The sequence below is a fragment of the Pseudopodoces humilis genome, chromosome 28 (genome assembly GCF_049639895.1).
Source record: "Pseudopodoces humilis isolate 2021_Gansu_Grassland_sample_001 chromosome 28, ASM4963989v1, whole genome shotgun sequence".
Lineage (NCBI taxonomy): Eukaryota > Metazoa > Chordata > Aves > Passeriformes > Paridae > Pseudopodoces > Pseudopodoces humilis.
Window position 1 is genome coordinate 4,215,865 of NC_142227.1, and position 24,472 is coordinate 4,240,336.

A 24,472-nucleotide genomic window follows, 5' to 3' on the forward strand; every position below is an offset into this window, starting at 1 on the left:
CCACCTGGAATGCTGTGGGTGCTGAGTCTGGGGATCTGTACCCAGCTGTGACCCACAGAGCTGCAGGGACCTGCCTTCCTTAGCCCCCCTTTCTTTTTGGGGGAAAGACCCTCCCATGCAAGACCAGCTCTGCCAAGGGAGGAGGAGGAAAAGCGCCTTTGTGGGAGAAGATGTGGCAGGGCTGGAGGTGGCTGAGCCCGGCCCCCACACCCGGCAGTGCAGGATGTTGCCCAGACAGGTCTGTGGAGCCACAGCTCAGCCTCGCTCTGCCCCTGCACCCCCAGCCCCACTTTCATCTCCCTGGGCTTTCATCTCGTGTTTACTCTCTCCTGAGCTGCAGCTGTGAGTGCTGCAGGGAGCAGGCAGCTGTGAGCCCCTGGGGCTCAGCCCCCAAGCTGAGTTCCCAGTGCTGAGCCCTCCAGGCTGGGCACCCCAAACTGAGGCCCCCCAGTGCTGAGCCCACCCAAGCTCAGCCCCCCAAGCTCAGCCCCACAAGCTCAGCCCAGTCTGGCAAGGGGGTTTAGCCTTGATCAGGGCCTCTTGGTACTTCCATTACTCCTCTCCCCTGGCCCTGGTTGGGTGCAGGGGCAGAGCGAGGCTGTGCTGAGAACCCAGAGAACAGCTTTGCAGATCTGCACTGCAGGCCCTGGGCTGAGCAGGTACTGTGCCCAGGGCTCCAGCAGCCTCCCCTCTGTGGGGCTGATCCCTGCCCAAAAAGCACAGATGGCATCAGCCCTGGAGCTGGAGCGGGCACAGGCTGGCGGCACAGAGGGGGCTGTGGCTGCCATATGTTCCAAGGGAAATGCTCCTTTCTTGTGGTTCAGAGCAAGGTCTCCTGCTGCTCCCAGGAAGCCGTGGCTCACCCTGATCCTCCCCTGCTAGGCTTTTCCATCCCCTGAACCCTGAGGAGCTCAGGAGCTTTGGGGCCTCAGTTCTGCCATGAATCCAGATTTAGGATCCTGCCAACAACATCAGCTTGTCACAGATGAGTGATTTAGGGTCACTTAAAGAGTCACCGTCAGCACTGTTAGCAAAAGTTATTTTAGTGTGATTTAACAGACTACAATGAGGTTCCCTCTGGTACTTCCTACATGGATACAAAAGACTAGAAAATCAAGATGGAATTGAGCTGGGATGATTTACACTGAGACTGGAGAGGTAAAAGGGTAAGAGAGACCCTTCTGTTGAGTACAAGGTTCAGACAAGACCCCCCTGCTTTCTAAACTCCTGATGGACCTTAGGTACAGCCCAGGTCTAGTCTCAGTCTGAGATTTTGACAGTGGCTCACATATGAAGGAATTAAATACATGGATTTAATTGGTGTTGATCCAGGGTGTTGTCAGAAACTCACTGAGGAGCTGTTGCAAGTCAGGGTCTCTCCACCTTGGGCTGGGGAAGGCTCTCAGTCTCAGCCCAAGCCCTGAGATGTGTCCCACCTCCAGGGGAGATCACAGATGTACAGTCCAGCTGCAGATTAGGGGGAACTCAAATTGGACTCATCCAAAGATCTGTTGTTGGTGGAAAGGTCTCTGTTCCTTGAGGCACAGGCCTGGGAGATGTCCCTGCTCCAGGACACCACAGCACAGTCACACTGCCAGGCAGGGAGAGCTCAAGGCACCCTCCAGTCCTTGGTGGGGGGGTGATGGGATGAAGCTCCTGGCTCACAGAGGAAAGTGCAGGGGGATCCTTGTACCCAACAACTTTCATTGTTCCTTGATAAACAGGTCTTGGAAAAGCCACCTGCTCTCCCTGTGTTAATCCCACAATCGGTTCTGAGCTCATAGACATTGATGCTCCCTGGGTCACTCTGCTCCTTCATGGGTTTCCTGGACTTCTTGGCCTGGCTCTGGCCTTTTCCTCCTCTGGATCCCAGACCAGACCATCGCTGGTTTGGTGGAAGGGTCAAGTGCATCCGTCACGAGTCCCATTAGGGTTTGCTTAAAGTGGGAAGCTGGGAAGTGGGGACAGCCTTTGCATGGCTTGGAAAGCAGCCAAGGGAGAGCAGGGGCTGGGGGTCTCCTATTGCACATGTGGCTGTGTGTCTGGGGTCTGTGCTAGAGCCATGTCCTGCTGAGTGAGGACAGGGGTGTCCCCACCTGCCACCACCTCCCTGGGCAGCAGATCCTGCTCAGAGCATTGCTGGGGCTGTGCTGTGACACAAGGATGTCCCTACACTGCCCTGCCCCTCCAGCCCTGGGCACTGTCCCTGAGACAGTGGGGGGACCCCTCCAGAGGGGCAATGGGGACCATGGGCCCATGGACTTTGTTCCCATCCCCAGGAGGTGCTGCGCATTCCATGCACCTTTTGAGTTGGGGAAACAGGAGCACAGGTGGCACAGGAAATGTCCCTGTACAGCTCTGCTGTCACACTCAGGCCCCCAGACCCTGGGAGTGCCTCTGTCCCTCATCCCTGCACAGGCAGTGGACGCTTTCCAAGCTCTGAAATGTGCTTTTTGTTTGTTCTGTGTTCCCTGAACAGCTGATGCCTCTGGGGCCAGATTCCCCAGGGTCCCTGGCAGCCCCCCAGCCCTGATCTGCACCCGCCTCCTCCCGGGCAGGGCTCTGGGTTTGCTCTGCTCCAGCTTTGGGCTCCGTGAAGGAGGTGACAGCCGTTCCTGGGACAAGGGAACAGTCACCAGCATGGCACGTGCTCCCTCTCCCTTGTATGGCACAGGCCAGGCCAGGAGCCAGCAGCTCCAGGAAAATGGGCAGGACCTGGAATGCTTCTGGGAAAATGCTGGAGCAGGGAAGACATGTCCCATCCCCTGGGTGACACCGATACCGAGGGCACCTGCTGCTCCAGCCCCACAGGGACAGCAGATCCCTCCTCACCCGCTGCTTTACCAGGAGAAGGGGCCCCAGGATCATTTTTGGTTCTGGTGAACAAATCCCTGCTAAGCCCAGAGGCTGCAGAGACATGGCCACTGGCACCCACGTCCTCCAGCACGGGGTGTACAGGCCCTGCTGTGGTTTCAGTGCCCTTTCCAAGGGAGCAGGGGAAATTTTTTGGTGGTTTGGGAGTTTTTCTGCTCCTTCTAAGAAAATGTGCAACGTGCCAGCCTGCACTTCTTCCTGCCACATCCCAGCACTCCTGGGGCTTCCCCAGAGTGACCCAGCTGCAGTGGGTCAGGGCTGCTGCTGCAGATTTCCCCCTTCCCAGGGAAGTGGGAGGATGAAGGAGGGTGTTTAAAGTCCTCCTGGAAATGCTTTTCCCATTTGCTGCTATCCACTAAGGTAGGACTCCCACTGTGGCAGAGCATGTACCCTCTCCCTACCCTTCTCCCAGACACCCCAAAAACACAGCTCCCACAGCTCCTGTCCCTTGTTTTGGGGGCTGCAGGGGTTTCCTTCCTGGAGGAACTTGCTCCATCTTTACAGTAGATCCCTGGGCAGCCAAGCCCCGTCCCAATCCCACCATCTCCACGTCCTTGTCCCCTGGGTTTTGGGGTGTCAGGGCCAGGACTGGGTGATGGGGGAGGGAGCATCCTCCCCATTGAACTGGCACCTCCCTTGAAGGGCTTTTTGGGGGTGAAACCACCCTGGGTGTGTTTGTACCCTCCCTCAGGATGCACTTCCCTGCAACTTCCATATTGGGTTCCAGCTATTCTCGCACCTTATGGCACCTCTTCCAGCTGGGGAAACTGAGGCACAACACCACCATCCCCCTCCAAGTGACCCCTCATCACTCTGCCTGTCCCCCAGCTGTCCCTGAGACACACTGGGCAGCTCTGCTGGAGGGTTTCTGGGCAAGAGGGCAGCCCTGAAATGTGGAGGTAAAGCAGGAGCTGGGAAAGCCAAGCAGGGTTCAGCCCAGCCCTTCCCTGCAGCAGGTGGGGACTGAGAGACCAGGGCCACGTCCCTGGGAGGGTCCCACGGTGGCAGGGTGGGGACTTGGGGTGCACTGGAGGCCTGGCTGGAGCTGCCAAAACTCTACCAGTGGTTTCAAGGTGAGGAGGAAGATCGAGGATCCACCAGCACAGGAACCAGCTCGGCCGGGAGCCTGTGTGTGCCTTGGGCATGGGGGGGTGTGTGTCCCCTGTGTCCCTCATGTCCCCCATCCCTCCCACCCCTCCTGTCCCACCCCAGCACCAGGAGTGTCAAACCTCTGGGTTTCTGCCCAGCAGGAAATTCCAGGTTTTTTGCAGGATTTTTTCATTTGACACAGAGCCAGGGCTCCAAGTCCTCCTGCTTCCAGGGGTGGGAAGCTGGGCCCTCCTTGGGCCAGGGAAGCAACACACGGAAAAATGAGGTTTATTTATTTTCCCTTCCAAAGCAGAGCAATGGGGTGGGAGTGGAAGCCCTGGACAGCCCTAAGCCCACACAGGGGCACATTCAGGGGGAGTGGGCAGCCACAAGTGGCTCAGGGCACAGAGGGGTGACAGGGTGGCCACGATGCCTCCTGCCCCTCACGCTCCCTCTGCTCCCTGGCCAACAATAGCCGCCTTCCGGCACAGCCCTGCTCGCTTTCCTGTTTTCCCTCGGCCGGTCTTGGAGTGTGGGGCTCCAACAGTTCCTGGAGACCCCACAAGATTGTGGGTCCTGTTGGAACACTGAGGTGCGGGGACAGGTGACACCTTGGGGACACAGCAGGGGGCTCACCGTTAGTGGAGAACTGGGACATGGGGAATTTGCTGCTGCCAGCCCCATGTTTGCAGCCCTGGGAGGCTGGATGTGGTCAGGAGGAGGGAGGGGGCTTGGGGGATCAAATACTTCGAAATTTCTGTTTCCCTGAAAAAACATTAGGAAGCCCTGAGCTCGTGAGCTGCCAGCGCTGCTTGGGGCCAGTGGGGCCCTTCCTGCTGTCCACGGGTACGTGTGTCCCCACAGCAGGAGCCACCAGGGCAGGGACCTGCGGTGGCCCCAGCCCTGGGGGCCCCAGGGGGGGATTTTGGCTGGACCCTGCGCCCAGCAGGTGAAGGGGAGAGGGAGAGCCCTGGTCCTGTAAGGGAAACACGGGTGGTACACTGGGATGAGCACTTGCACAGGCAAAAAACAACACCCACACATGATCATGTGTATGTGTGTGTGTTTGTGCAAACACCCCTGGGCCGATGCTCTGGCCTTGCACACACGTGTGTGGTTTTGTGCACTTTCCCTGGCAGCCAATTCCACAGGGATGAGCCCCAGGAAGGGAAGCCTCGGGAAGAGGAGCCTTTCCCAGTGTCCCTGTGCCGGCAGCTGAGACCCAACCTTGTTGCCACACCCGGCTGGAAACCTCCCCTTGAGCGTGCACTGAGTGTGCAAAGCGCGTGTGACAATCCCGGGGATCCCAGGACACGCCAAGGTCACGCCAGGGCCACACGGGGAGGGCACTGAGCACACTCTGGGCATGCAGAGAGGTCTCAGTGACATGTGGGGACACGCAGAGGACACGCAGGTGACGTGACCCGCGGCACACGTGTCACACACATCGCACACAGTGAACACGCTGCCACTGCCCCACATTCCCACACGGTGACAGGGACCCCCCTGGGCCGGGCGAGCCCCCAGCCCTGGGCATCCCCACCACACCAGGCAGCCGTGGGTGCCCCAGGGCTGCGGGTTCCGGCTGTGCTGCCCTGTCATTCCCGGCTCCCTGACCTACATGGTGCCAGACGCAATTTGGGAATGCCTCAGGAGCCCCGGGAGGGGAAGGGACCATCCCTGTGTCCCTGCAGACCCCCCAGTAGTGGGGGAACCACCGGTCACCCCACCCCCAGGCCGGATTAACTGGGGAACCCTCATTAGCTGCACTAACGAACAAAGGCCTGGGAAGCCCGGGCTGCCCTGGCGCGGGATGCCGGAGAATCCATTAGAGCCAGGAAAAACAGGCTTTGGGAGGGGGATGGCCAGAACCCCACCCTGGCAACCCCAAGCCAGGCTGGCACCGGGCTTTGGGGCGATGCAAATCCCCCACAACATCCCCCACCAGCGGGGGAGGGGGGCAGAGCAGGGCCGGGGGCTGCAGCGCTGCTGAGGGGGACGGGGAAAGGGGACAGGAGCCGATGGCAGCGAGGGGGGTCCGGGGGTGCCGTGGCGGTGCCGGGGGGTGCCGTGGCTGTAACGGGGGGTCCGGGGGTGCCGTGGCTGTAACGGGGGGTGCCGTGGCGGTGCCGGGGGGTGCCGTGGCTGTAACGGGGGGTCCGGGGGTGCCGTGGCTGTAACGGGGGGTCCGGGGGTGCCGTGGCTGTAACGGGGGTCCGGGGGTGCCGTGGCTGTAACGGGGGTCCGGGGGTGCCGTGGCGGTGCCGGGGGTGCCGTGGCTGTAACGGGGGGTCCGGGGGTGCCGTGGCTGTAACGGGGGTCCGGGGGTGCCGTGGCGGTGCCGGGGGTGCCGTGGCGGCGGCGGGCGCAGCCAATGCGCGGCTTGGGCGGTGAAGTCACCGCGGTGCCGCAGCCATCGGCCCCGGCGCAGCCGCTGCGCGCAACGAGCGCGTCTGTTCTCAGCCCCCGCTGGCGTCACACGGGGCGGGGGGGGGACAGTCGCACACACGCGTGGTGAGGGGCTCCCACGGGGTCACCGGGAGGGGGGTCCTGCTCCCGACCCTGCTCCCCACAGCCAGCGGTGGCCCGCGGGGACAGAGGGACGTGACCCCCCTGCTCTGCCCCCCCCGCTCGGTGCGTGCCGGGCTGAGCTCTGCCCTGCCCGTGACCTGTGTGGGCTTTGGGGCTCGGGGGGCCCCCACTCCCCTGCCACCAGCGTCCTGAACACGGAGCCGGACTGTCCTTGTCCCGGTGCAGAAGGGTCCCCAAAAGTGTCCCTGTCTTTGGGTGTCCAGGGCCGTCCCCATCCCTATGCCCAAGTGAAGGGGGGGAGGAAATTGAGGTGCCTGGGGGGTGCCATTGCCCCCTAAAACAGTGCAGGGGGGTCTGAGGGATGCGGGGGGGGGGGTGCCCTCCTTTGTGGGTGCGAATTGGGGGGGACTGGGGATGTCTCTGTGCCGGGGTGCAGCACAGAGGGGAGCCAGGTGTGGGGGCGCAGGGACCCTTCCGAGGAGTGTCCCCAGCCTCCCCCACACCACAGAAGGGTGCCGGGGGGGTCCCGGTGCAGCGAGGGGGGTACCCGAGGGTGGGTGCTCGGGGGGGAGTGTTTGGGGTGTCCCCTTAGGGAGGCTGTTTCCCCAGTGAATGTCCGGGGGGGAGCTTTGTGTCTCCAGGAGGAATTGGGATGCCCGGGGGGGCTGTTTGCGTGTCCGGGGGGGGGTGTTCGTGTCCCCGGTGCTGCACGGGGGGGTGTTTGTGTCCGGTGGCGGGGGGGTGCACTGGTGGAGGTGTTTCTGTCCCCGATGTGTGCCCGGGGCTCTGGGGTGTCCCGGGGGGGTGTCTGTGTCCTCGGGGGGTGTCCCCGGGGGGGAGCGTTTGTGTCCCGGTGGATGCCCGGGGGGGGGTGTTTGTGTTCCCAGGGGAGGTCGGGGGGGGATCTGTGACCCCCGGCGGGGGTGTTTGTATGCCGGGGGTGTCCGGCTGTGTCCCCGGGGGGTGTCCGGGGGGGTATCTGTGGCCCTCGGCGGGGGGGTTTGTATGCCGGGGGTGGTCGGCTGGGGCCTCGGCGGGGTGTCCCCGTCCCGGGGCGCGGCGGGGGGGTGTCCGCGGAGCCGGGGGCGGGGCGGGGCGGAGCCGTGGCCGTCCCTATAAAGGCGGCGGGGGCGGGGGCGGCGCGTCCCCCCCCGGCGGCGGCGGAGCGGCGCGGAGCGGAGCGGGCGGCGGTGCGGGCTGCGGTACCACCAGCAGCGGCGGCTCTGCGGGGCCGCGCCGGTGAGCGCCGGGCCTGGGGGCCCGGGGGCGGAACCGGGCAGGATCCGGGGGGCCCGAAACAACCTGACCCCCCCCCTCCCGCCCCCTCCTCTCCCCGCAGGTCTCGGCCACCCCCCGGACTCCCCTCCGGCTCTGCCCGTCCCTCCGCCTCCCTTCCCCCCCATCCCCCTTTTTTTTTTATTTTGCCGCCCCCCACTCATTTCTCCCAGCAACGCCGCCCCCCGCACCCCCCTGCAGCAAGATGGTGCAGAAGAAATCAGAGATCCCGGGATTCCACCGCTCCTTCAAGGTAAGGGGCTGCTCCTCTCCCCCACGGGGGTGCTCGGGGGGGCTCCGGGACCGGGCCGCCGGCAGGGCCGGGGTGCGCCCGTAGCGCTGCATCCCGTGCCCGGGAGCGGAGGGGGCCCGGCCGCTTCCTGCCCCACCGCCTATACCCACCCCCAAACTGAGGAGCTCTGGGGGCGCTGCCCCCCAAACCGAGCAGGGGGACCCCCCTGTCCCCCCGTCCCTGAGGTCGCGGTGCTCCCGGGGGTTGGGTCCGCGTCTCCTCCACCCTCCCTCGGGTGGACGCTGCGATGCTGCAGCTCCCACGGGGATCCCCCGCGGGTGGGGTGGCTGCGCTTTCCCCCCGCCCAGTTGCACCCCTGCGTCCTGTTCTGGCAGTGATGGGGGGTGGGCTCAGGACTCCCCAGGCCCGGCCCGGTGGGACCGTGCGAGGGTCGATCTCGCATCGCCGCCCACCCCGGGACGCCCTGGGCACCCCCAGCCCGGGCCCGTCAACCCCCCTGTCCCCCCCGCCTCTGTCACCTCGGGGTGTGCGGGGGTCCCTGTGGTCCAGCTCCATTCGGTTCCCTCCCCCCGAGCCGCTTCCTGGCTGTAGGTTGGGGGGGTCCTTTGTTCGGTTTTGCTCCAGCTCCGGGGTGCGGGGGGTCCCCCCAACCCGCCCCCTTTCTGCAGTGACCCCCGCTCCTGCTCGGGTAGCATCCGGCCGGGGTTTGTGTCCCCCCGCGGTGGCTGGGGATGGAGGCGGGGGGGACACCTCGGCTGTGCTGATGGAGCCCGTGCGCAGCCTCCCATCCCCCAGACCTTTGTGTGGCAGAGCTGCGGCAGCTGGGCGGGGCCCCCGCCCCCCCCGTTGCCCCCCCAGTGCCCCCCCCCCGTACTTCCCCTGCCCTCCCGTACAGCCCGTACCTCTCCCGGAGGCCTCGTCCCCCCGTCCCCCCCCAATCCTGCCGGGGCTCTGCCGGGGGGCAGCAGTTGCGGGGCGAGGCTGCGCTCCCCAAATCCAGGTTTTGAGGGGGAGGAAAGCTGGCAAAATGCAGCACAGGAGAGTTTTAGCCCCGGATATCCAAAGTGGTGCTTGGTGTAGGGGGGGGGATGCTCCTGCTGTGAACCTCCCCCCGCTCTGGCCGGGGACCCCCGGGCTGCAGTAAACAGCCGCCTTCTGGGTGTTTCTGGCGGTGGCCGGGGTTGGCCGTGCTGGTGCTGGCAGCCGGCCCGGGCACCGGGCGGCTTTGGGAACGCCGCTGGGGCTGCCACCTCCACCCAAACAGATTTCATAATCCTGGGGAGGACGAGGCCCTTTTGCCCCAGCACTGCCCCCTGTCCCATGGGTGGCTCAGGGGAGCAGGAAGCAGAGGGTCCCCATGTCCCCTCGGCTGCCACTGGGGTTCAGCGTGGGGGAAGGAGTGGGTCCCATGCCCTCCATGGATCCCGGGGTGCAGGAGGCTTTGGAGTGAGGTCTGATCCTGCCGGGTCAGGGGTGTCCCACAGCTTGGTGGACACAATGTCCACTGGAGCAGGGCAGAGCAGGCTCCAGCCACTGTGACCTTGCAGGGAGCTGGGAGGACACGGACAGGTGGCTCTGGGGCCTGTCTTGCCCTCTGGCTTCTCTTCCTCCCCCTCCTACCTCACTGTGGTTCAGGTTTGGGTGGAGATTTGGGGTTGGGCTGGTGTGGGTGGCTGCGGTCCCTCTCATCATCCCCTATGTGCTGGCCTGGGGCTGGCTGGAGGAGCGACCCTACAGCGCTGTCCCCATCAGGAGACGTGGTCCATACCGTCCTCCTCATCCTCTGGCTCTCCCTGGAGCTCTGCTGTGTCCCACCATGAGCTGGTGTCCTGCACCATGGGGCAGTGAGCAGAATGTGTCCCCAGAGCTGGAGCATGCAGGGCTGATGTCTGTGCTGGGCACAGGGTGGCAGCCAGTGGTGGCTGATCCAGCAGCTGCCACCTCACTCCTGCTCTTGACTCCCACAGGGGCAAAACCCTTTTGACCTGGAGTTTGACCAGTCCAACCACCTGGAACCCGTCTTCAACTTCGAGTGCCCGCCCCGTCCCGGTGAGTCTCGGGTGCCTCCTCATGGGGCTCCTCCCATCCTCCCCCTGGGAATTTGGCCCTGAAGGCTTTGGGGGCTCCCCTGGCGGTGCTGGGGGAGCTGTGGGTGGACAGGGATGGCTGACACCTGTGGCTTTGCTCTGGCACAGACATGCCTTCAAGTCAACCCATCGACATCCCTGACGCCAAGAAAAGGAACAAGAAGAAGAAGCGCTGCAGAGCCACCGACAGCTTCTCTGGCAGGTTTGAAGGTGAGCAGGGCTGCTCAGGGACCCCAGGGGTTCCCCTTGGCCTGGGACAGGGCTGGGCCCTCCTGGTGTCTGCAGGCTCGGTGCAGTGGGGCTGGCAGCTCAGGTGACCTCTCCCCTGCTAGATGTTTACCAGCTGCAGGAGGAGGTGCTGGGAGAAGGGGCCCACGCCAGAGTCCAGTCCTGTGTGAACCTCATCACCAACAAGGAGTATGCGGTGAAGGTAAAGCTCCATCCACTGCTGGGGCTGCAGACCCACCCCCTTCCCACCCCCCGCTTCAGTTTCCATTTCTGCCTTCCACATCTGGGGCTCTCCCAGCTCCCAGGACCATCCCCACTGGCCCAGGACTGTGGCTTTATGGGCTGGAGGGAAGGGAGAGGGACAGGGACGTGGCAAGGCTGGGCTGTGATGGTGGCACATCAACATCTGCCACCACCCAGCTCAGGGTCCTTGGTGACCCCCCTTAGCCACGCTCCTCTCTGTCAATGAGGGCATGCCAGAGACTAAATTAACTCTGGGGCTGTGCCTGGGGCCTTGGGGCAGGCAGGGGCACGCGGTGCTGGCTGAGCGGTCACCTCCTGCTCACTCCAGGGAGGTCTCATGTGGGTGCTGGAGGGCGTTGGGGTGGGCCACCTGCCTTTGGGGTCAGGGATGGTGGTCCCGTGGCCCTGCACCCCACAGACTCTGAGCCATGGCATAGGGGCTCCGGGATGGACCCTGTGTCAAAATGCAGCCAAATGCCGGGGGAGCTTTACCTTCCCCATCGCTCTGCAGGGACCTTTGGGTGCCCCAGAGGGGAAGCTGAGGCAGCAGGGAGGGCTGTGGTGGTGGGGTGCTCTGCGTGCCCCAAAGGGCAGTGAGAGCACCCATCTGCCCCCCCCGTGTGGGGTGTCCCCCTGTCCACCCTTGGCACGGCCAGCAAGCCCCGCTGTGCCAGCGCCCAGTGGGGCATAGGGCCCTTTGCTGCGCCGCTGCTCCGGCATCACGTGGAGCTCTGCTGGCCCCGGCCCCGGGAGGGAGCGGCTTGGCACCGCCGCTGCCGCTTGGCACCGGCACCGGGAACAGCCTGTTCTGCTGCCTGAGCCCTGCCAGGCTCCGCTGCCCCGCCCGGCCCCGCGGGTCCCCGAACGGCGGGGCAGGGGTGCCCTGGCAGCGCTGCCTCTCCTGAGCCTCCCCCTCTTCACCTTCCAGATCATAGAGAAGCGCCTGGGACACATCCGGAGCAGGGTTTTCCGGGAGGTGGAGATGCTCTATCAGTGCCAGGGACACAGGTACGGCGGGGCAGCCGCTGCATCCCCCGCTGTGGGTGTGGAGAGTGGGCTGAGACCGCGCTGATGCCCGCGACACCCAAGGGCCACAGCAGGGCCGCCCTCTGCCCCACGCTCCCTCCCCTTCCAGAGGGGACGTTCAGTGCTTGGCCATGACGACAGGGCCTCGGTGGCCAAGTTGGAGCAGAGCCGAGCCCGTGCTGCTGAGCGGGGCTGTGTGTGTGTGTGTGTGTGTGTGTGCGGGGCTGTGTGTGTGTGTGTGTGTGCGGGGCTGTGTGTGTGTGTGTGTGTGTGCGGGGCTGTGTGTGTGTGTGTGTGCGGGGCTGTGTGTGTGTGTGTGTGCGGGGCTGTGTGTGTGTGTGTGCGGGGCTGTGTGTGTGTGTGTGTGCGGGGCTGTGTGTGTGTGTGTGTGCGGGGCTGTGTGTGTGTGTGTGTGCGGGGCTGTGTGTGTGTGTGTGTGCGGGGCTGTGCGTGTGTGTGTGTGTGCGGGGCTGCGCGGGTGTGTGGGTGTGCGGGGGTGTGCGTGTGTGTGTGTGTGCGGGGCTGTGCGTGTGTGTGTGTGCGCGGGTCTGTGTGCGGGTGAGTGCGGGGCTGTGTGTGTGGGTGTGTGTGCGGGGCTGTGTGTGTGTGTGTGGGGCTGTGTGTGTGTGTGCGGGGCTGTGTGTGTGTGTGCGGGGCTGTGTGTGTGTGTGCGGGGCTGTGTGTGTGTGCGGGGCTGTGTGTGTGTGTGCGGGGCTGTGTGTGTGTGTGTGCGGGGCTGTGTGTGTGTGTCTGTGTGTGTGTGTGCGGGGCTGTGTGTGTGTGTGTGTGCGGGGCTGTGTGTGTGTGTGCGGGGCTGTGTGTGTGTGCGGGGCTGTGTGTGTGTGCTGGGCTGTGTGTGTGAGCGGGGCTATGTGTGTGTGTGCGGGGCTGTGTGTGTGTGTGCGGGGCTGTGTGTGTGTGTCTGTGTGTGTGTGTGCGGGGCTGTGTGTGTGTGTGTGTGCGGGGCTGTGTGTGTGTGCGCGGGGCTGTGTGTGTGTGTGCGCGGGGCTGTGTGTGTGTGTGTGCGCGGGGCTGTGTGTGTGTGTGTGCGGGGCTGTGTGTGTGTGTGCGGGGCTGTGTGTGTGTGTGTGCGGGGCTGTGTGTGTGTGTGCGGGGCTGTGTGTGTGTGTGTGCGGGGCTGTGTGTGTGTGTGTGCGGGGCTGTGTGTGTGTGTGTGCGGGGCTGTGTGTGTGTTTGTGTGTGTGCGGGGGGGTGTGTGTGTGTGTGTGCGGGGCTGTGTGTGTGTGTGTGTGCGGGGCTGTGCGTGTGTGTGTGTGTGCGGGGCTGTGCGTGTGTGTGTGTGTGCGGGGCTGTGTGTGTGTGTGTGCGGGGCTGTGTGTGTGTGCGGGGCTGTGTGTGTGTGTGCGGGGCTGTGTGTGTGTGTGCGGGGCTGTGTGTGTGTGTGCGGGGCTGTGTGTGTGTGTGCGGGGCTGTGTGTGTGTGTGCGGGGCTGTGTGTGTGTGTGTGTGCGGGGCTGTGTGTGTGTGTGCGGGGCTGTGTGTGTGTGTGTGTGTGCGGGGCTGTGTGTGTGTGTGTGCGGGGCTGTGTGTGTGTGTGTGTGTGCGGGGCTGTGTGTGTGGGTGAGTGCGGGGCTGTGCGTGTGTGTGCGGGGCTGGGTGTGTGTGTGCGCGGCTGTGTGTGTGTGTCTGTGTGTGTGTGTGCGGGGCTGTGTGTGTGTGTGCGGGGCTGTGTGTGTGTGCGCGGGGCTGTGTGTGTGTGTGCGCGGGGCTGTGTGTGTGTGTGCGCGGGGCTGTGTGTGTGTGTGCGCGGGGCTGTGTGTGTGTGTGTGTGCGGGGCTGTGTGTGTGTGTGTGTGCGGGGCTGTGTGTGTGTGTGTGTGCGGGGCTGTGTGTGTGTGTGTGCGGGGCTGTGTGTGTGTGTGTGCGGGGCTGTGTGTGTGTGTGTGCGGGGCTGTGTGTGTGTGTGTGCGGGGCTGTGTGTGTGTGTGTGCGGGGCTGTGTGTGTGTGCGGGGCTGTGTGTGTGTGTGTGTGCGGGGCTGTGTGTGTGTGTGTGTGCGCGGGGCTGTGTGTGTGTGTGCGGGGCTGTGTGTGTGTGTGTGTGTGTGCGGGGCTCTGTGTGTGTGTGTGCGGGGCTCTGTGTGTGTGTGTGTGTGCGGGGCTGTGTGTGTGTGTGTGTGTGTGCGGGGCTGTGTGTGTGTGTGTGTGTGTGCGGGGCTGTGTGTGTGTGTGCGTGCGGGGCTGTGTGTGTGTGTGTGTGTGTGCGGGGCTGTGTGTGTGTGTGTGCGGGGCTGTGTGTGTGTGCGGGTGAACGAGCCAGGAGGGGCTGTGAGCAATTAGGGAGGAGCGGAGCCGGGCGCTTCGAGCCCCTCTCCCCCCTGGAATGCAGCCAGGGGGGCCCTGGCCGTGTGGTTTCAATCACTGCAAGCCCAGTTTTCCCATCCCGCATCCCTCCCGGGGTCCTGTGCTGGATGGGGGTGTGGGGGGGACCCCAGGTGTTCTGGGGGGACGCTGGGCTGATGCTGTGGTCCCTGCAGAAACGTCCTGGAGCTGATTGAGTTCTTCGAGGAGGAGGAGAGGTTCTACCTGGTGTTTGAGAAGATGAGGGGAGGTGAGTGTGGCTCTGGGGCAGGGGGAGCTGGGGCACCAAGACCCCCACGAGCCCCAGCTCTGCTCTCCCATGGCCACAGGCTCCATCCTGACCCACATCCACCGGAGACGCCACTTCAACGAGCTGGAGGCCAGCGTGGTGGTGCAGGATATCGCCAGCGCCCTGCACTTTCTGCACAACAAAGGTGAGCTGGGACGCCCCAGGTGCCACTCAGGACACCCTGGGGCGTGCTGGGCTCTCCCGGGGGTGTCGCTGCCTCCCCCCATCCTCCTGCCCAGGGGACAGTGCCCATCCCAGCACACAGGGTCAGGCCCAGCTGCATCACAAGGCTTTTTGTGGTGAGATCCTGTTCTTCCAGTTCGGTTGGGATTCAGGGCCAGCAGCAAATTTTACCTTTTGCCAGGGTGCGGGTAGTGATTTGGGGTGGGGAGGGAGGGATCCCTGTGCACCCCCAGACTTTTATAGCAGTCTTGTTAGGAGGGGGATTTTTACCCTCATTGGCTCTTTTGCTCCCAGGGATTGCACACAGGGATCTGAAACCAGAAAATATCCTGTGTGAGAGCCCGGACCAGGTGAGCAGGGAGCAGCCAGGGTGGGTGCAGGGTGTGCTGCCTGGGGGAGGTGGGATGGGGGGGTGGGCACAATGGGGTGATTCCTGAGGTGGGGGGTGCAGGAGGGTCCTGCCAGGGACAGACACCCCCCCCCTCCATATGCCACAGCACAGTGTGGGGTGAAGCATGACAGGACCTGGCACTGAGCAGCTGTGGCCTGAAAACAGGACTGTGGTTCTTGGAGGATGCCGGGGGAGTCACTGACCACTCCTTCCTCCCCTCTCCCCAGATCTCCCCGGTGAAGATCTGCGACTTTGACCTGGGAAGTGGCATCAAACTGAACGGCGATTGCTCCCCCATCTCCACTCCGGAGCTGCTCACCCCGGTAAGCGTGCGAGGCCCCCACATTGTGGGGCGTTCTGTCCCCGGGGACCCCCCAGCTGCCCTGCAGGCTCCAGGCACAGGGCTATGCTCGGACACCCCCTGCTCGTCGCTGCTGTCGCTGCTGCTGCGCGTTCCCCCCGCTTTGCAGGCGAGATGCGGTTACATAACGCGGGGGGGCCGGGGGCTGGCGCAGCGCCCGGGCTGCCGAGAGCCTTAGCAACAGCCCGAGAGCCGCGGCGGCTGCGCCGAGCCTGCCGGGGAGAACTGGGGCAGCACCGGCCCGGGGGCCGCCGTGGTTCCCCGCTCGTGGGCGAGGGGAGAGGGGCCCGAGTGCAGGGTGGGCACCCGAGAGCTCCCGGCTGTCCCCGTGTCGCACAGATCCCGTCTGTGGCAGAAAGCCCCGCTCCTCTTATCGCCAGCCGCAGGTGCTCCCGTGCAGGGGATCGCCTTGCACCCCGGTATTTTTGGGGGTGCGAATGTGGCGGGGAGGGCAGAGCCGAGCCCGTGCGGGGCGCACGACAGCGGGGCTGGGGCCGGAGCACCGCAGCCCCCTCCTTCCCCCACACCCGCCCTCCTCCCGGGGCGGGATCCGAGTTCTGAGGTGTCCCGAGTTCCCCCGTTCTCAGCTCCATTCCCCGCGGGACCGGGGGATGTTTTCCTGCGGTGCCATCGGCTGCCGGGGCTGCAGAGGCCCCTCGTCAGGAGGCCTCTCTCGTTACGGGGCGATTATCTGCTGGCTGCAGCTCTTTCTCCCCTGGTCACGGGGCCTGTGTGGGCTGCGGGTCATGTGCTGGAAAGCCCCAGAGTCCCTGGAGCGATAGGGGAATGGGGCCGCTGGCTCTGCCTCTCCCCGCACCAGGGTTAACTCCTCCCGGCCCGGATCCTGCGCGGCAGCTCCGCCCGGCCCGGGCACGGTCAGGCGGAGGAACCGGCACAGCGGGCTCGTCCCACCGTGTCCTGTGGCCGCTCCCAGGCGCTGGGGCTGCCCCGCTGAGCCGGTTGGGTGGAGGCGATGCTGCGGGTCCTGTGGGTCCGGCTGTCCTACACCGTGGGGGTTGCACCCTTCAGGCTTTATGGGTTTTTTTTTCCTTCGGGGTGGCAGCTGCTATTGGGTGACCCCAGAGAGGCGGGTCTGTGGCGTCCTCTGTCCGGGAGCAAACCCGGGGAGCAGCCGTGTCTGCACCTTCCCTTCAGAGGCGCAGCTCCGGAGATCTGGCAGGACCTTCCCAGTCCCCCCTGCCCCATCGGTGCCCACCCTCCAGGGCTCACCCCGCCTGTCCCCGCAGTGCGGCTCGGCCGAGTACATGGCCCCAGAGGTGGTGGAAGCCTTCAACGAGGAGGCCTCCATCTACGACAAGCGCTGTGACCTGTGGAGCCTGGGTGTCATCCTGTACATCATGCTGAGCGGGTACCCCCCCTTTGTGGGCCACTGCGGCTCCGACTGCGGCTGGGACCGGGGCGAGGCGTGCCACACCTGCCAGGTGCGTGGGGGACCCCAGCAGTGTCCAAACCCGCCCCCAGTTTGGCTGCAGCACTCCTGGCTGAGCCCCTGTTATTTCTCCCCCTGCTCCAGAACATGCTCTTTGAGAGTATCCAGGAGGGGAAGTACGAGTTTCCTGACAAGGACTGGGCGCACATCTCGTTTGGAGCCAAAGACCTCATTTCCAAGCTGCTGGTGAGAGATGCCAAGAAACGGCTCAGTGCAGCCCAGGTCCTGGAGCACCCCTGGGTGCAGGGGGTGAGTGTTGATGTCCCCTTCCTGCTGTGTGCTCCCAAAAGCCGGGGTGGGGAACACCTGCCTGCACAGTCCTGGCTCTGACTGGCTTCATTTTATTGCAGTGTGCCCCGGATAACACCCTGCCAACCCCCATCATCCTGCAGAGGTGAGTGTGGGATGCCCCCTGAATCGTGACTCCGCTCCTCGGCAGTACTGTCTATTCCTTCTGCTTTCTGGGGGCACTGTCACGACTCTGTGTCTGGGCAGCCCTGCCACTTTGGGTTTGGGCCATATTTTTGGTGTCTGGCATAGCCAGCATTGTGAGGAGGGACACCTGGATATTTGACCCTGACCTCCCTCCAGCCCCTCACACCCCCTCTGAGCCCGTGCCTCCCCTGCAGGAACAGCAGTGCCAAAGAGCTCACCTCCTTTGCTGCTGAGGCCATCGCTGTCAACCGCCAGCTGACACGGCACGACGAGGACGAGGAGGAAGAGGCGGAGGAGGAAGCACGACCCATCATCATCAAAGCTACCTCACGGGCCATGCAGCTCTCCCCACCCTCTGAGTCCAAGCTGGCCAAGCGGCGGCAGAAGAGCAGCCTGGCCAAGGCAGTGGCCTCTGGGCAGCACCTGGTGGCCCCGCTGGTCCTGGTGGCCGACCAAGCCTGAGCGGTGCCGCTCGCACCTGCTGTGCCCCGTGTCCCCCCTTCTCCTCCTTTCTTTCTTCCCCTTCCCCCCCCCAGCCCCACTGTTTCTGGCTAGTGACAAGATCAGGACTCGTCCCTGTGGCTGGTTTCCAAGGTTTTGCTGATCTTGTAGGTCTGGGGGTGGGAGGGTTTGTTAAAGATCTTTTTTTTTAAAGGTATTAAATCAAGTGTGAGGTTGCTTCACCCAGGGCACACTCAAGGACATCTGACAGACACACGGACTTTTGTTTCCCGGCTCTTGGTTTCTCCTCTGACATTTTCCCCCCTCCCTGACACCAAAGGACTCTTTGTATCCGCGGCTGCTTTGACAATTTCAGCTCATTTCATACTGTGAACAAAAGACCCTCGGTCGCGTTTTCAACAGCGGGAGCTGCGTTTTAACCTCGTCCCTCCCCTCAGAGCTGCAGGTTTCTCTCTGATGTCGGGGCAGATCCCACAAAACCCCCTTCCTTGGGGGTCTGGGAGGCACCTCCCAGGTGTGGGAGGTGTGGGGAGCCTGTGCTGTGCTCGGGGGTGTCCCCAGCTCTGCTCCAGGGGGGCACAGTGGGCGTTGTGCAGGGAACTGCTTGGGCTGGGGAGAGACGGTGCCAACAAGGGAGCAGTGCCCAACCCACCCTCTCTCTTCAGCATCCTCCTTCCAGAATAAGCTATTCACCCCTTTTCTTTTTCTTTTTGCCCTTTTTTTTTTTCCATTTCCTTTTTAATTACTGTTTGTTTTAAACTACCAGCTGTGCTTCTCTACAGGGCATGGAGAAATGTCTTCCTTTCCTCCCACGCTCCGGCTGGTGGCTCCCCGGGGGATTCATGGGCATCCAGGGCTGTGCTCTTGTGCCAGGTCAGGTGTTGCACTGTGGGTTTTGGAAGGGCTGGTGGCTGTGCCCTTGGGGAGGTGCAAGGGGATGAGGTGTTCAGGGTGGGTAGAGCAGCCAGAAACACTCTCTGGGAATTGTGTGCTCTGTGGAAAGCAAGGACCCCCATAAAGAGCATCAGGACCTGCTGCAGGACAGTGAGACCTGCCGTGGCTTCAGGCTGGTCCTGAGGCTGCTGTGGCAGGAGGGTCAAGGGGCACAGAGGGTGCCCAATGCCCCAGGGGTGCCAGTGGATGAGCAGCCAGGCTGGTGGCAGCACCAAAAGGCCAGGGCACAGAGGAGCAGCCTGGGGACAGCTCGGGATGTGGGGCTGGAAGGTTTGGGGTCAGGGCAGCAGGGTCTTGAGCAGTCAGCACTGGTGTGTGTGGTCAGGCACGTGCACAGGCATGCATGGCATCTTTTCCTTGGGGTTTGCTTTGGGGTGGGAAGGGCTCGGGATGCGGAGCTGGGGCGAGGCCCTTGGCTGGTTTCTGGGTCTGTGCTCGGGGCCGGACCGGCCTCCAGCAGCCCCCAGTGCCTCCAGATCCCCCGACACCCCTGCTCCCTGCCACAGGCACTGCTTTGGCTTGTGCCACCAAGCTGTACCCGCTGCCAGCCCCCATCCTGCTGGGAGGGCAGTGCTCCCTTCACAGCCACCTCCTGTCCCCTCTGACTCAGTGCTTTGAGCTTTAAATTTTGCAAAAGCAGCCTCGGCCCATCGTGTGCACAGGTGAGGGTTTGGGAGCTCTGAGCTGGGGAACAGACTTCCCTGGGTCTTCAGCTGAAGACAGTCGCTGTCTCTGGAAAAAAAAAAAAAGAAAGTTCTCCTTTTATTTTAAGACTGCTGACAGCAATACTATGCAATATATGTTGTTTTTTGTTTCAGGGAGGTGTGTGTGAGATATCATGGGAGATGATGATCTCGGGTGTTGATGGAGTTTAGGGCAGGGGCTGTCTCCTCTCACCCTTCCCAGCCTTTCTGCTGACCCAGGGGGGTTGGGGAGGGTGACTCCATCCCCATCCCACCCCCCAAAACTGCCTCACACTTGCGATCTCCCTCTGCCCCGTGTGACCCTGGTCCCACCATGCTGGGTGGGGAGGAGCAAGGCAGTGGTGAGGGCAGACCCTCCCCCCCTCCACAGGCACCGGGACACCCTGGAGAGGCCTCCTATAACAGAAAGAAAAAAAAATCCATCTTGATTGTACATTGTTACTTTTTATAGCTTATTTTGTTTTATCAGTTGTAGATAATTCCTTGTTGTCTTATATTAAGAAATACTTGAATGATGTACAGTACAATGCGATGCCTTGAGCTGGTATTGTGAAGCTATCGTTGATGCTGCACGCCGCAGCCTTTTTTTAAAAAACAAAAAAAACATGGGAAGGGGATGGCAGGGGGATGTCTCCAAAATTTATCTGTCCCCCGTGCTGCTTTCGTTGGCAAACTGAGTTTCCCCTTTTTCCCCATGCATAAGAGCGATCTCTTTTATATCTATATATATATATAAGTACACCACACACTCTGGGGAAGGCCTGGGTGAGCCCTGCCTGTGTCCCGTGGGTGTCCTTGGCCGGGGATGTGCAGCCAGAAGATGCTGTGGGAGTTTGTGTGAGTTTGGAGGATGTGCTGGGAGCATCCGAGCTCAGCCCGGCCTTGGCGTCGCATTTTGGGTGGGGTTTGGTTTGGACCCGGCGCTCCTGGCGTGGTGTTTGGGGGTGACCCACGGCAGGGTCTGTGCATTGGTAGAGTCTTTAAATGCCTCTAGAGCCAGGGATCCGACTGGAAAACCTCGTGGCAGCGCTGGGCACCCACAGACACCCTGGTGGGGCAGGGATGGCTGGGGACACCCTTGTGCCAGGGCCAGACGTCCCCTCCCCGCTGCCAGCACCTCTCTTGGGGCGGTTTCCAGACAGATGCTCCCGTGGTCCAGCACCAGCGACCCCCTCACCAACACCCTTCTTCCTCCTCTTCTTTCCAAGCTTTCCCCCCATAGAGCATCTATCTTGGAAACCAATTTCAAAATTTTTTTTTTTTTTAAGCTGGAAATGTTAAGTGTTTTTGCTTCCTCTCCTTTCCCCCCACCCTTCCTCCAGCCAACTAACTCGACTTAGAACTGGTTAGAAACATTTACTGTGAAGCTAACTTTTTTTATCAAACCAGGAGAAACTTTCTCCACTTTACAATTGATGAAGACTGCCAAAGCTGGTTCAACAAGAGTCACGTTAACGCACTGTTGGTTTGTGCAACAGCAGCCTCTGCTTGGGGGCTGGCTGGGAAATAAAAATGAAAATATTAAAAAAAAAAAAAAAGACAAAAAAAAACAAAAACAAAAAAAAAGAAAGAAGAAAACCACACAAAAAGAAGCACTTTACTGTATGTACCAGGTGACCTGATACAGCTGAATTGAAGTTTTCCTTTATAACAATTGTTGATGCCAGAATTTTGTATTCTGTTTTGTAAGAATTTAATAAAAATGCATTGAGACCTACCTACACGGTGGGCAGGTGGCTGTGGCAGGTGGGGCAAGTTGTGGGGGGGATTGGGCAAGCTGGGGAGGTGGGTGGCACTCCATCCATAATCCTTCCCAAATTTCACTTGTTCCTTCCCAGGACGGAGGCTCCTTCCCCCACAGGGGCTGGGAGTGTGGCTGGGGTGGCAGGCCAGGAATAGGGGCTGGCAGTGGCTCAGCCCTGACTCACTTTTCCCAGCGGGATGGTGTGATCCTCTCAATCCCAATGGGAGCTGGAGGTGACGGGGCAGGGCTGGGCTCCCTGCCAGCTGCACCCAGTGGATTTGGGACTGCCCTGCCACCCCCAGAGACAACCCTGGCACATCCCCCCCACCCCTCTTTGGGTCAGGGGGCAGAGGGGGGACACTGAGGCAAGAAGAAAGTGTAGTGGGATAGGGAAGGCAGTGGGGACTGGAGGCTGGGAATCAGGGTGTGGGAACAGGGCTGTAGAGGCCCTGCTGAGCTTTCTTATATGGACAAGGCAAAACCTTGTGGAATTAAAAAATAAAAAATATTGTGACTTCTCCAGCTTCTCTGCTATGCTGGGGACTGGAGCTGGATCCTTCTGGATGCTATTGCTATGGTGCTGCTGCCCTGACAGAACCCCATCCACTGCACCCCTGCTTTGGGGAATGAGCTGTGGGCTCTGCCATGGACCAGCTGCTGCTCCCAGCTCTGAGCTGAGAGAGCCCCACTGCAACACTGCTGAGAATCCAGGCTCACTGCTTGGTAAATGCTGCAGCTGCTTCTTGCAGCATCTGGATCAGGACAGGATGGCTCCAGAAGTCTCCCTTCCCTGGCTGTTCCAGGATGGCATGTGGTGAGAACAGAGCTGGGGTTCCCTGCAGGCAGAGGATGAGGAGCATGTCCCATCCCATGGTGCTGTTCCTGCCTCTGCTGAACAAAGCCATTGCTCCCTCCTGGGTCTGGGGCCACCAGCTGGTGACCCTGGATGTTTTAGGAGCATCCAGCTCTTGGCTCTTCTTCCTCTCTTGCATGTTGTTTCACCGACATTGTGCCCTCAGCTGTGTGCTCCAGAAGTCTTTCCCCTCCTGCCTTTTGCTCAAGGGATATCCTGCAGAAAATTCTCCTTCCAAGATTCCAGGTGGATCCCAGACAGGTGTGTCAAAGGCAGCTTTGCTGCAGATGCTGGTTTAACTTTAAATCTCTGAAATTCCTTTGCATGGTCCCTCTTCTCCCCCTTCCCCAGTTTCCCCGGCCCCAGAAAGCGCCTGGTAGTTGGAAACCATTCCTGAGCACGTGCAAAGAAGGGCAGCTCTGAAAATAACCCAGCGCTGGGTTAAAATAACCTGTGCTGCTCTGGTGCCTGAACATCAGCCCAAAATAGGCTCCACTGGGATAAAGACACTATAAATACCCTGGCGTGGATTTGCATTGGAGAAAAGCCCCGCAGCAGGAGCAGCACCAATGCTGCCCACACTGGCCCAGAGGGAAGGGGCCACTGCAGAGCCACTGGGGTGGCCTGAATGATGCAGGGGGTCAGGCTTTGGGTGATGTGGTGGCTTGTCCCAGTTGACCTGTCTTCAGGATTTAACAGAGCCATGGTCGGAGCTGAGTGGCCACAGCACTGGGGTGGCTGGTGGGGTCACATCTGGCTTCAGCCCAGAGCACTGAGGCAGGTGGGCAGGAGCAAAAATGAAGTGTCCTCAGTATTTTGGGTCTGAGCCCAGCTCTGCTGGTGACACATGATGATCTGGGTGATAAGCCAACATTTTGATTCAATGTTGGCCCAAAAAACCTTCCTGGAGTGGGTAACATGCATTCCCTCAGACCAGACTGCTCTCCTGAACTGTCAGAGAACCCCAAACCCACACTGGGCAATGCGGAGTGGAAGGTGTGAAGTGTGTTTTGATGCAAAACAGATGTTTTAGATCAAAAACATATTTATTTTTTCTTTTTGTGCCTTTAAAAGGTTTTCGGGGATGGGGCAGAGAAAGAATGCTCTGTGCATTTTGCAGAGAATCATGTCTCCTATCCAGGAAACCCAAACAAACCAGGCCGGGCTGGGTTTTTGGGAGGATGTGCCATTTTGGTGTGATTTTGACTGGTGTGTGCAGGTTCTCCCTCTGAAGTCTCATCCCAGGGAGTGAGTGATGTGCACCCCAGGAGAGCCCAGCACACAGGCCTGGCCCTGCCTGTGTTTCCTGTGGCTGCTCCTCTGCACCAGGAGCCTTGGTGGCACTGGCACAGCATGACACGTCTGTTTCCTCCACTGACTGGAAAAGGCCTTGGTCAGCCTTGTTTGTGGTTTTGGATGGTGAATTGTGAATTTTGGAGAGCCATGGGGTGCAGGTCTGGTTTTCCCATGGGATTCCAGCTCTGGGTGGAATTGCACAGGCAATGGGAGCTGTGGTTGCTCAGTGGGAGCAGAGCAGGGTCAGGTTTTCCCAAAACCTGGGAGAGCTGTGCCCATGGCTGGAGCGGGCCCTGGGCTTCGTGAGTCCCCTTCTCACCTGGCTGAAGGTTTAGATCAAGGCTAAGGCACAGGGTTTGGCAGGTCTCACTTTGCCCTTCTCTGGCTCACACCTGGGATGTCTCTGTCTTTCCCTTGCAGTCTTCCCCAGAGCTTCCTTACATCCTAAAATGCCTTCTTTGAGGTAAGCAGCTCAGCCAGGGGAGAGCTGCCTCTGCCTGGCTTTTACTTGGAGCACACATTTCCAGCTTTTGCTAAATGGTTTTTCTGCCTCCACGAGGCAAAGGAAGGCCAGATGTTCTCTGCTATCCAACTCTGAGCACTCTGGTCCCACTGGTTTCATTCCAGCTGCTCGCAGCTTTGTGAGACCCTTCATGTCCAACCCTAGATGGGGTCAGCCTTCATCCCACCAGCTGGACCCCAGCGATTTCCTGCCCAGCATTACATCTGGGGTGAGGCTTTTATTCATCCTGTGAATGGCACAGCCAAAACAGTGCTGCCTCTGCCCAGAGCTGGATCTCTGAAGGAATCTGTTGGCTACTAGACACAGAAATAATGACACCAGGCCTTTTATAGGAGCGTTTGTTCCCAGGTTTATTTTTGGGATGGTAAAGTCTCCTGTATGACACTTGACTTTTTATTTCTCTGGTCTAACACACCACTGATCACTGTGGTGTTGGTGCTGGGCCACTGCAGCAAACCCCACAGCGCCATGGTGAGTGCCCACACAGATCTCTGGGCCATTATCCCCGATATCCACAGCTGTGTTTCCTTACACTAGTCCTGAGTTAAGCCTCTGGCTCCTGCCACAACACAGATCACCCTGGTTTAGTTTACCACGGGCTGCATAACCAGGATCTGTCTGATGCAGGCTGGCACGGTGAGCACGGCCCAGAGCAGGCTGGTGGTGCTGGGAAATCAGGATTGAACGGATGCAGAATCCACTCCCCACGCAATGGAGAACCCATCCTCCCTGGCAGGCACACCAATCCCTTGGAGGCACCAGTTTGTTGAGGATGAATTTGCTGGGATTTTGGAGCAGGGAATCCTCTGGTGAAGAAGCTTCAGCCTCCACCAGCAGCATGGGCTGGGCTGGATGAGCCTACAGCTCGCAGGCAGAGCAGGAGCCCCTCAGTGGCACCCCTG

At 61.4% G+C, this 24,472-nt stretch overlaps 1 protein-coding gene across 1 annotated transcript; it reads left to right on the forward strand.

Moving 5' to 3' along the window:
• The first annotated feature begins 7,656 nt into the window (after positions 1-7,656).
• Positions 7,657-20,871, forward strand: MKNK2 (MAPK interacting serine/threonine kinase 2). The gene is made up of 14 exons (XM_005531378.3): positions 7,657-7,734; positions 7,835-8,023; positions 9,991-10,072; positions 10,219-10,320; positions 10,443-10,540; positions 11,510-11,589; positions 14,102-14,175; positions 14,255-14,359; positions 14,692-14,747; positions 15,016-15,111; positions 16,397-16,591; positions 16,684-16,848; positions 16,950-16,993; positions 17,229-20,871. The coding sequence occupies exons 2-14, from the start codon at positions 7,976-7,978 to the stop codon at positions 17,494-17,496; spliced, it is 1,413 nt and encodes a 470-aa protein (XP_005531435.1). The 5' UTR covers positions 7,657-7,734; positions 7,835-7,975; the 3' UTR covers positions 17,497-20,871.
• The last annotated feature ends 3,601 nt before the right edge of the window (positions 20,872-24,472 follow it).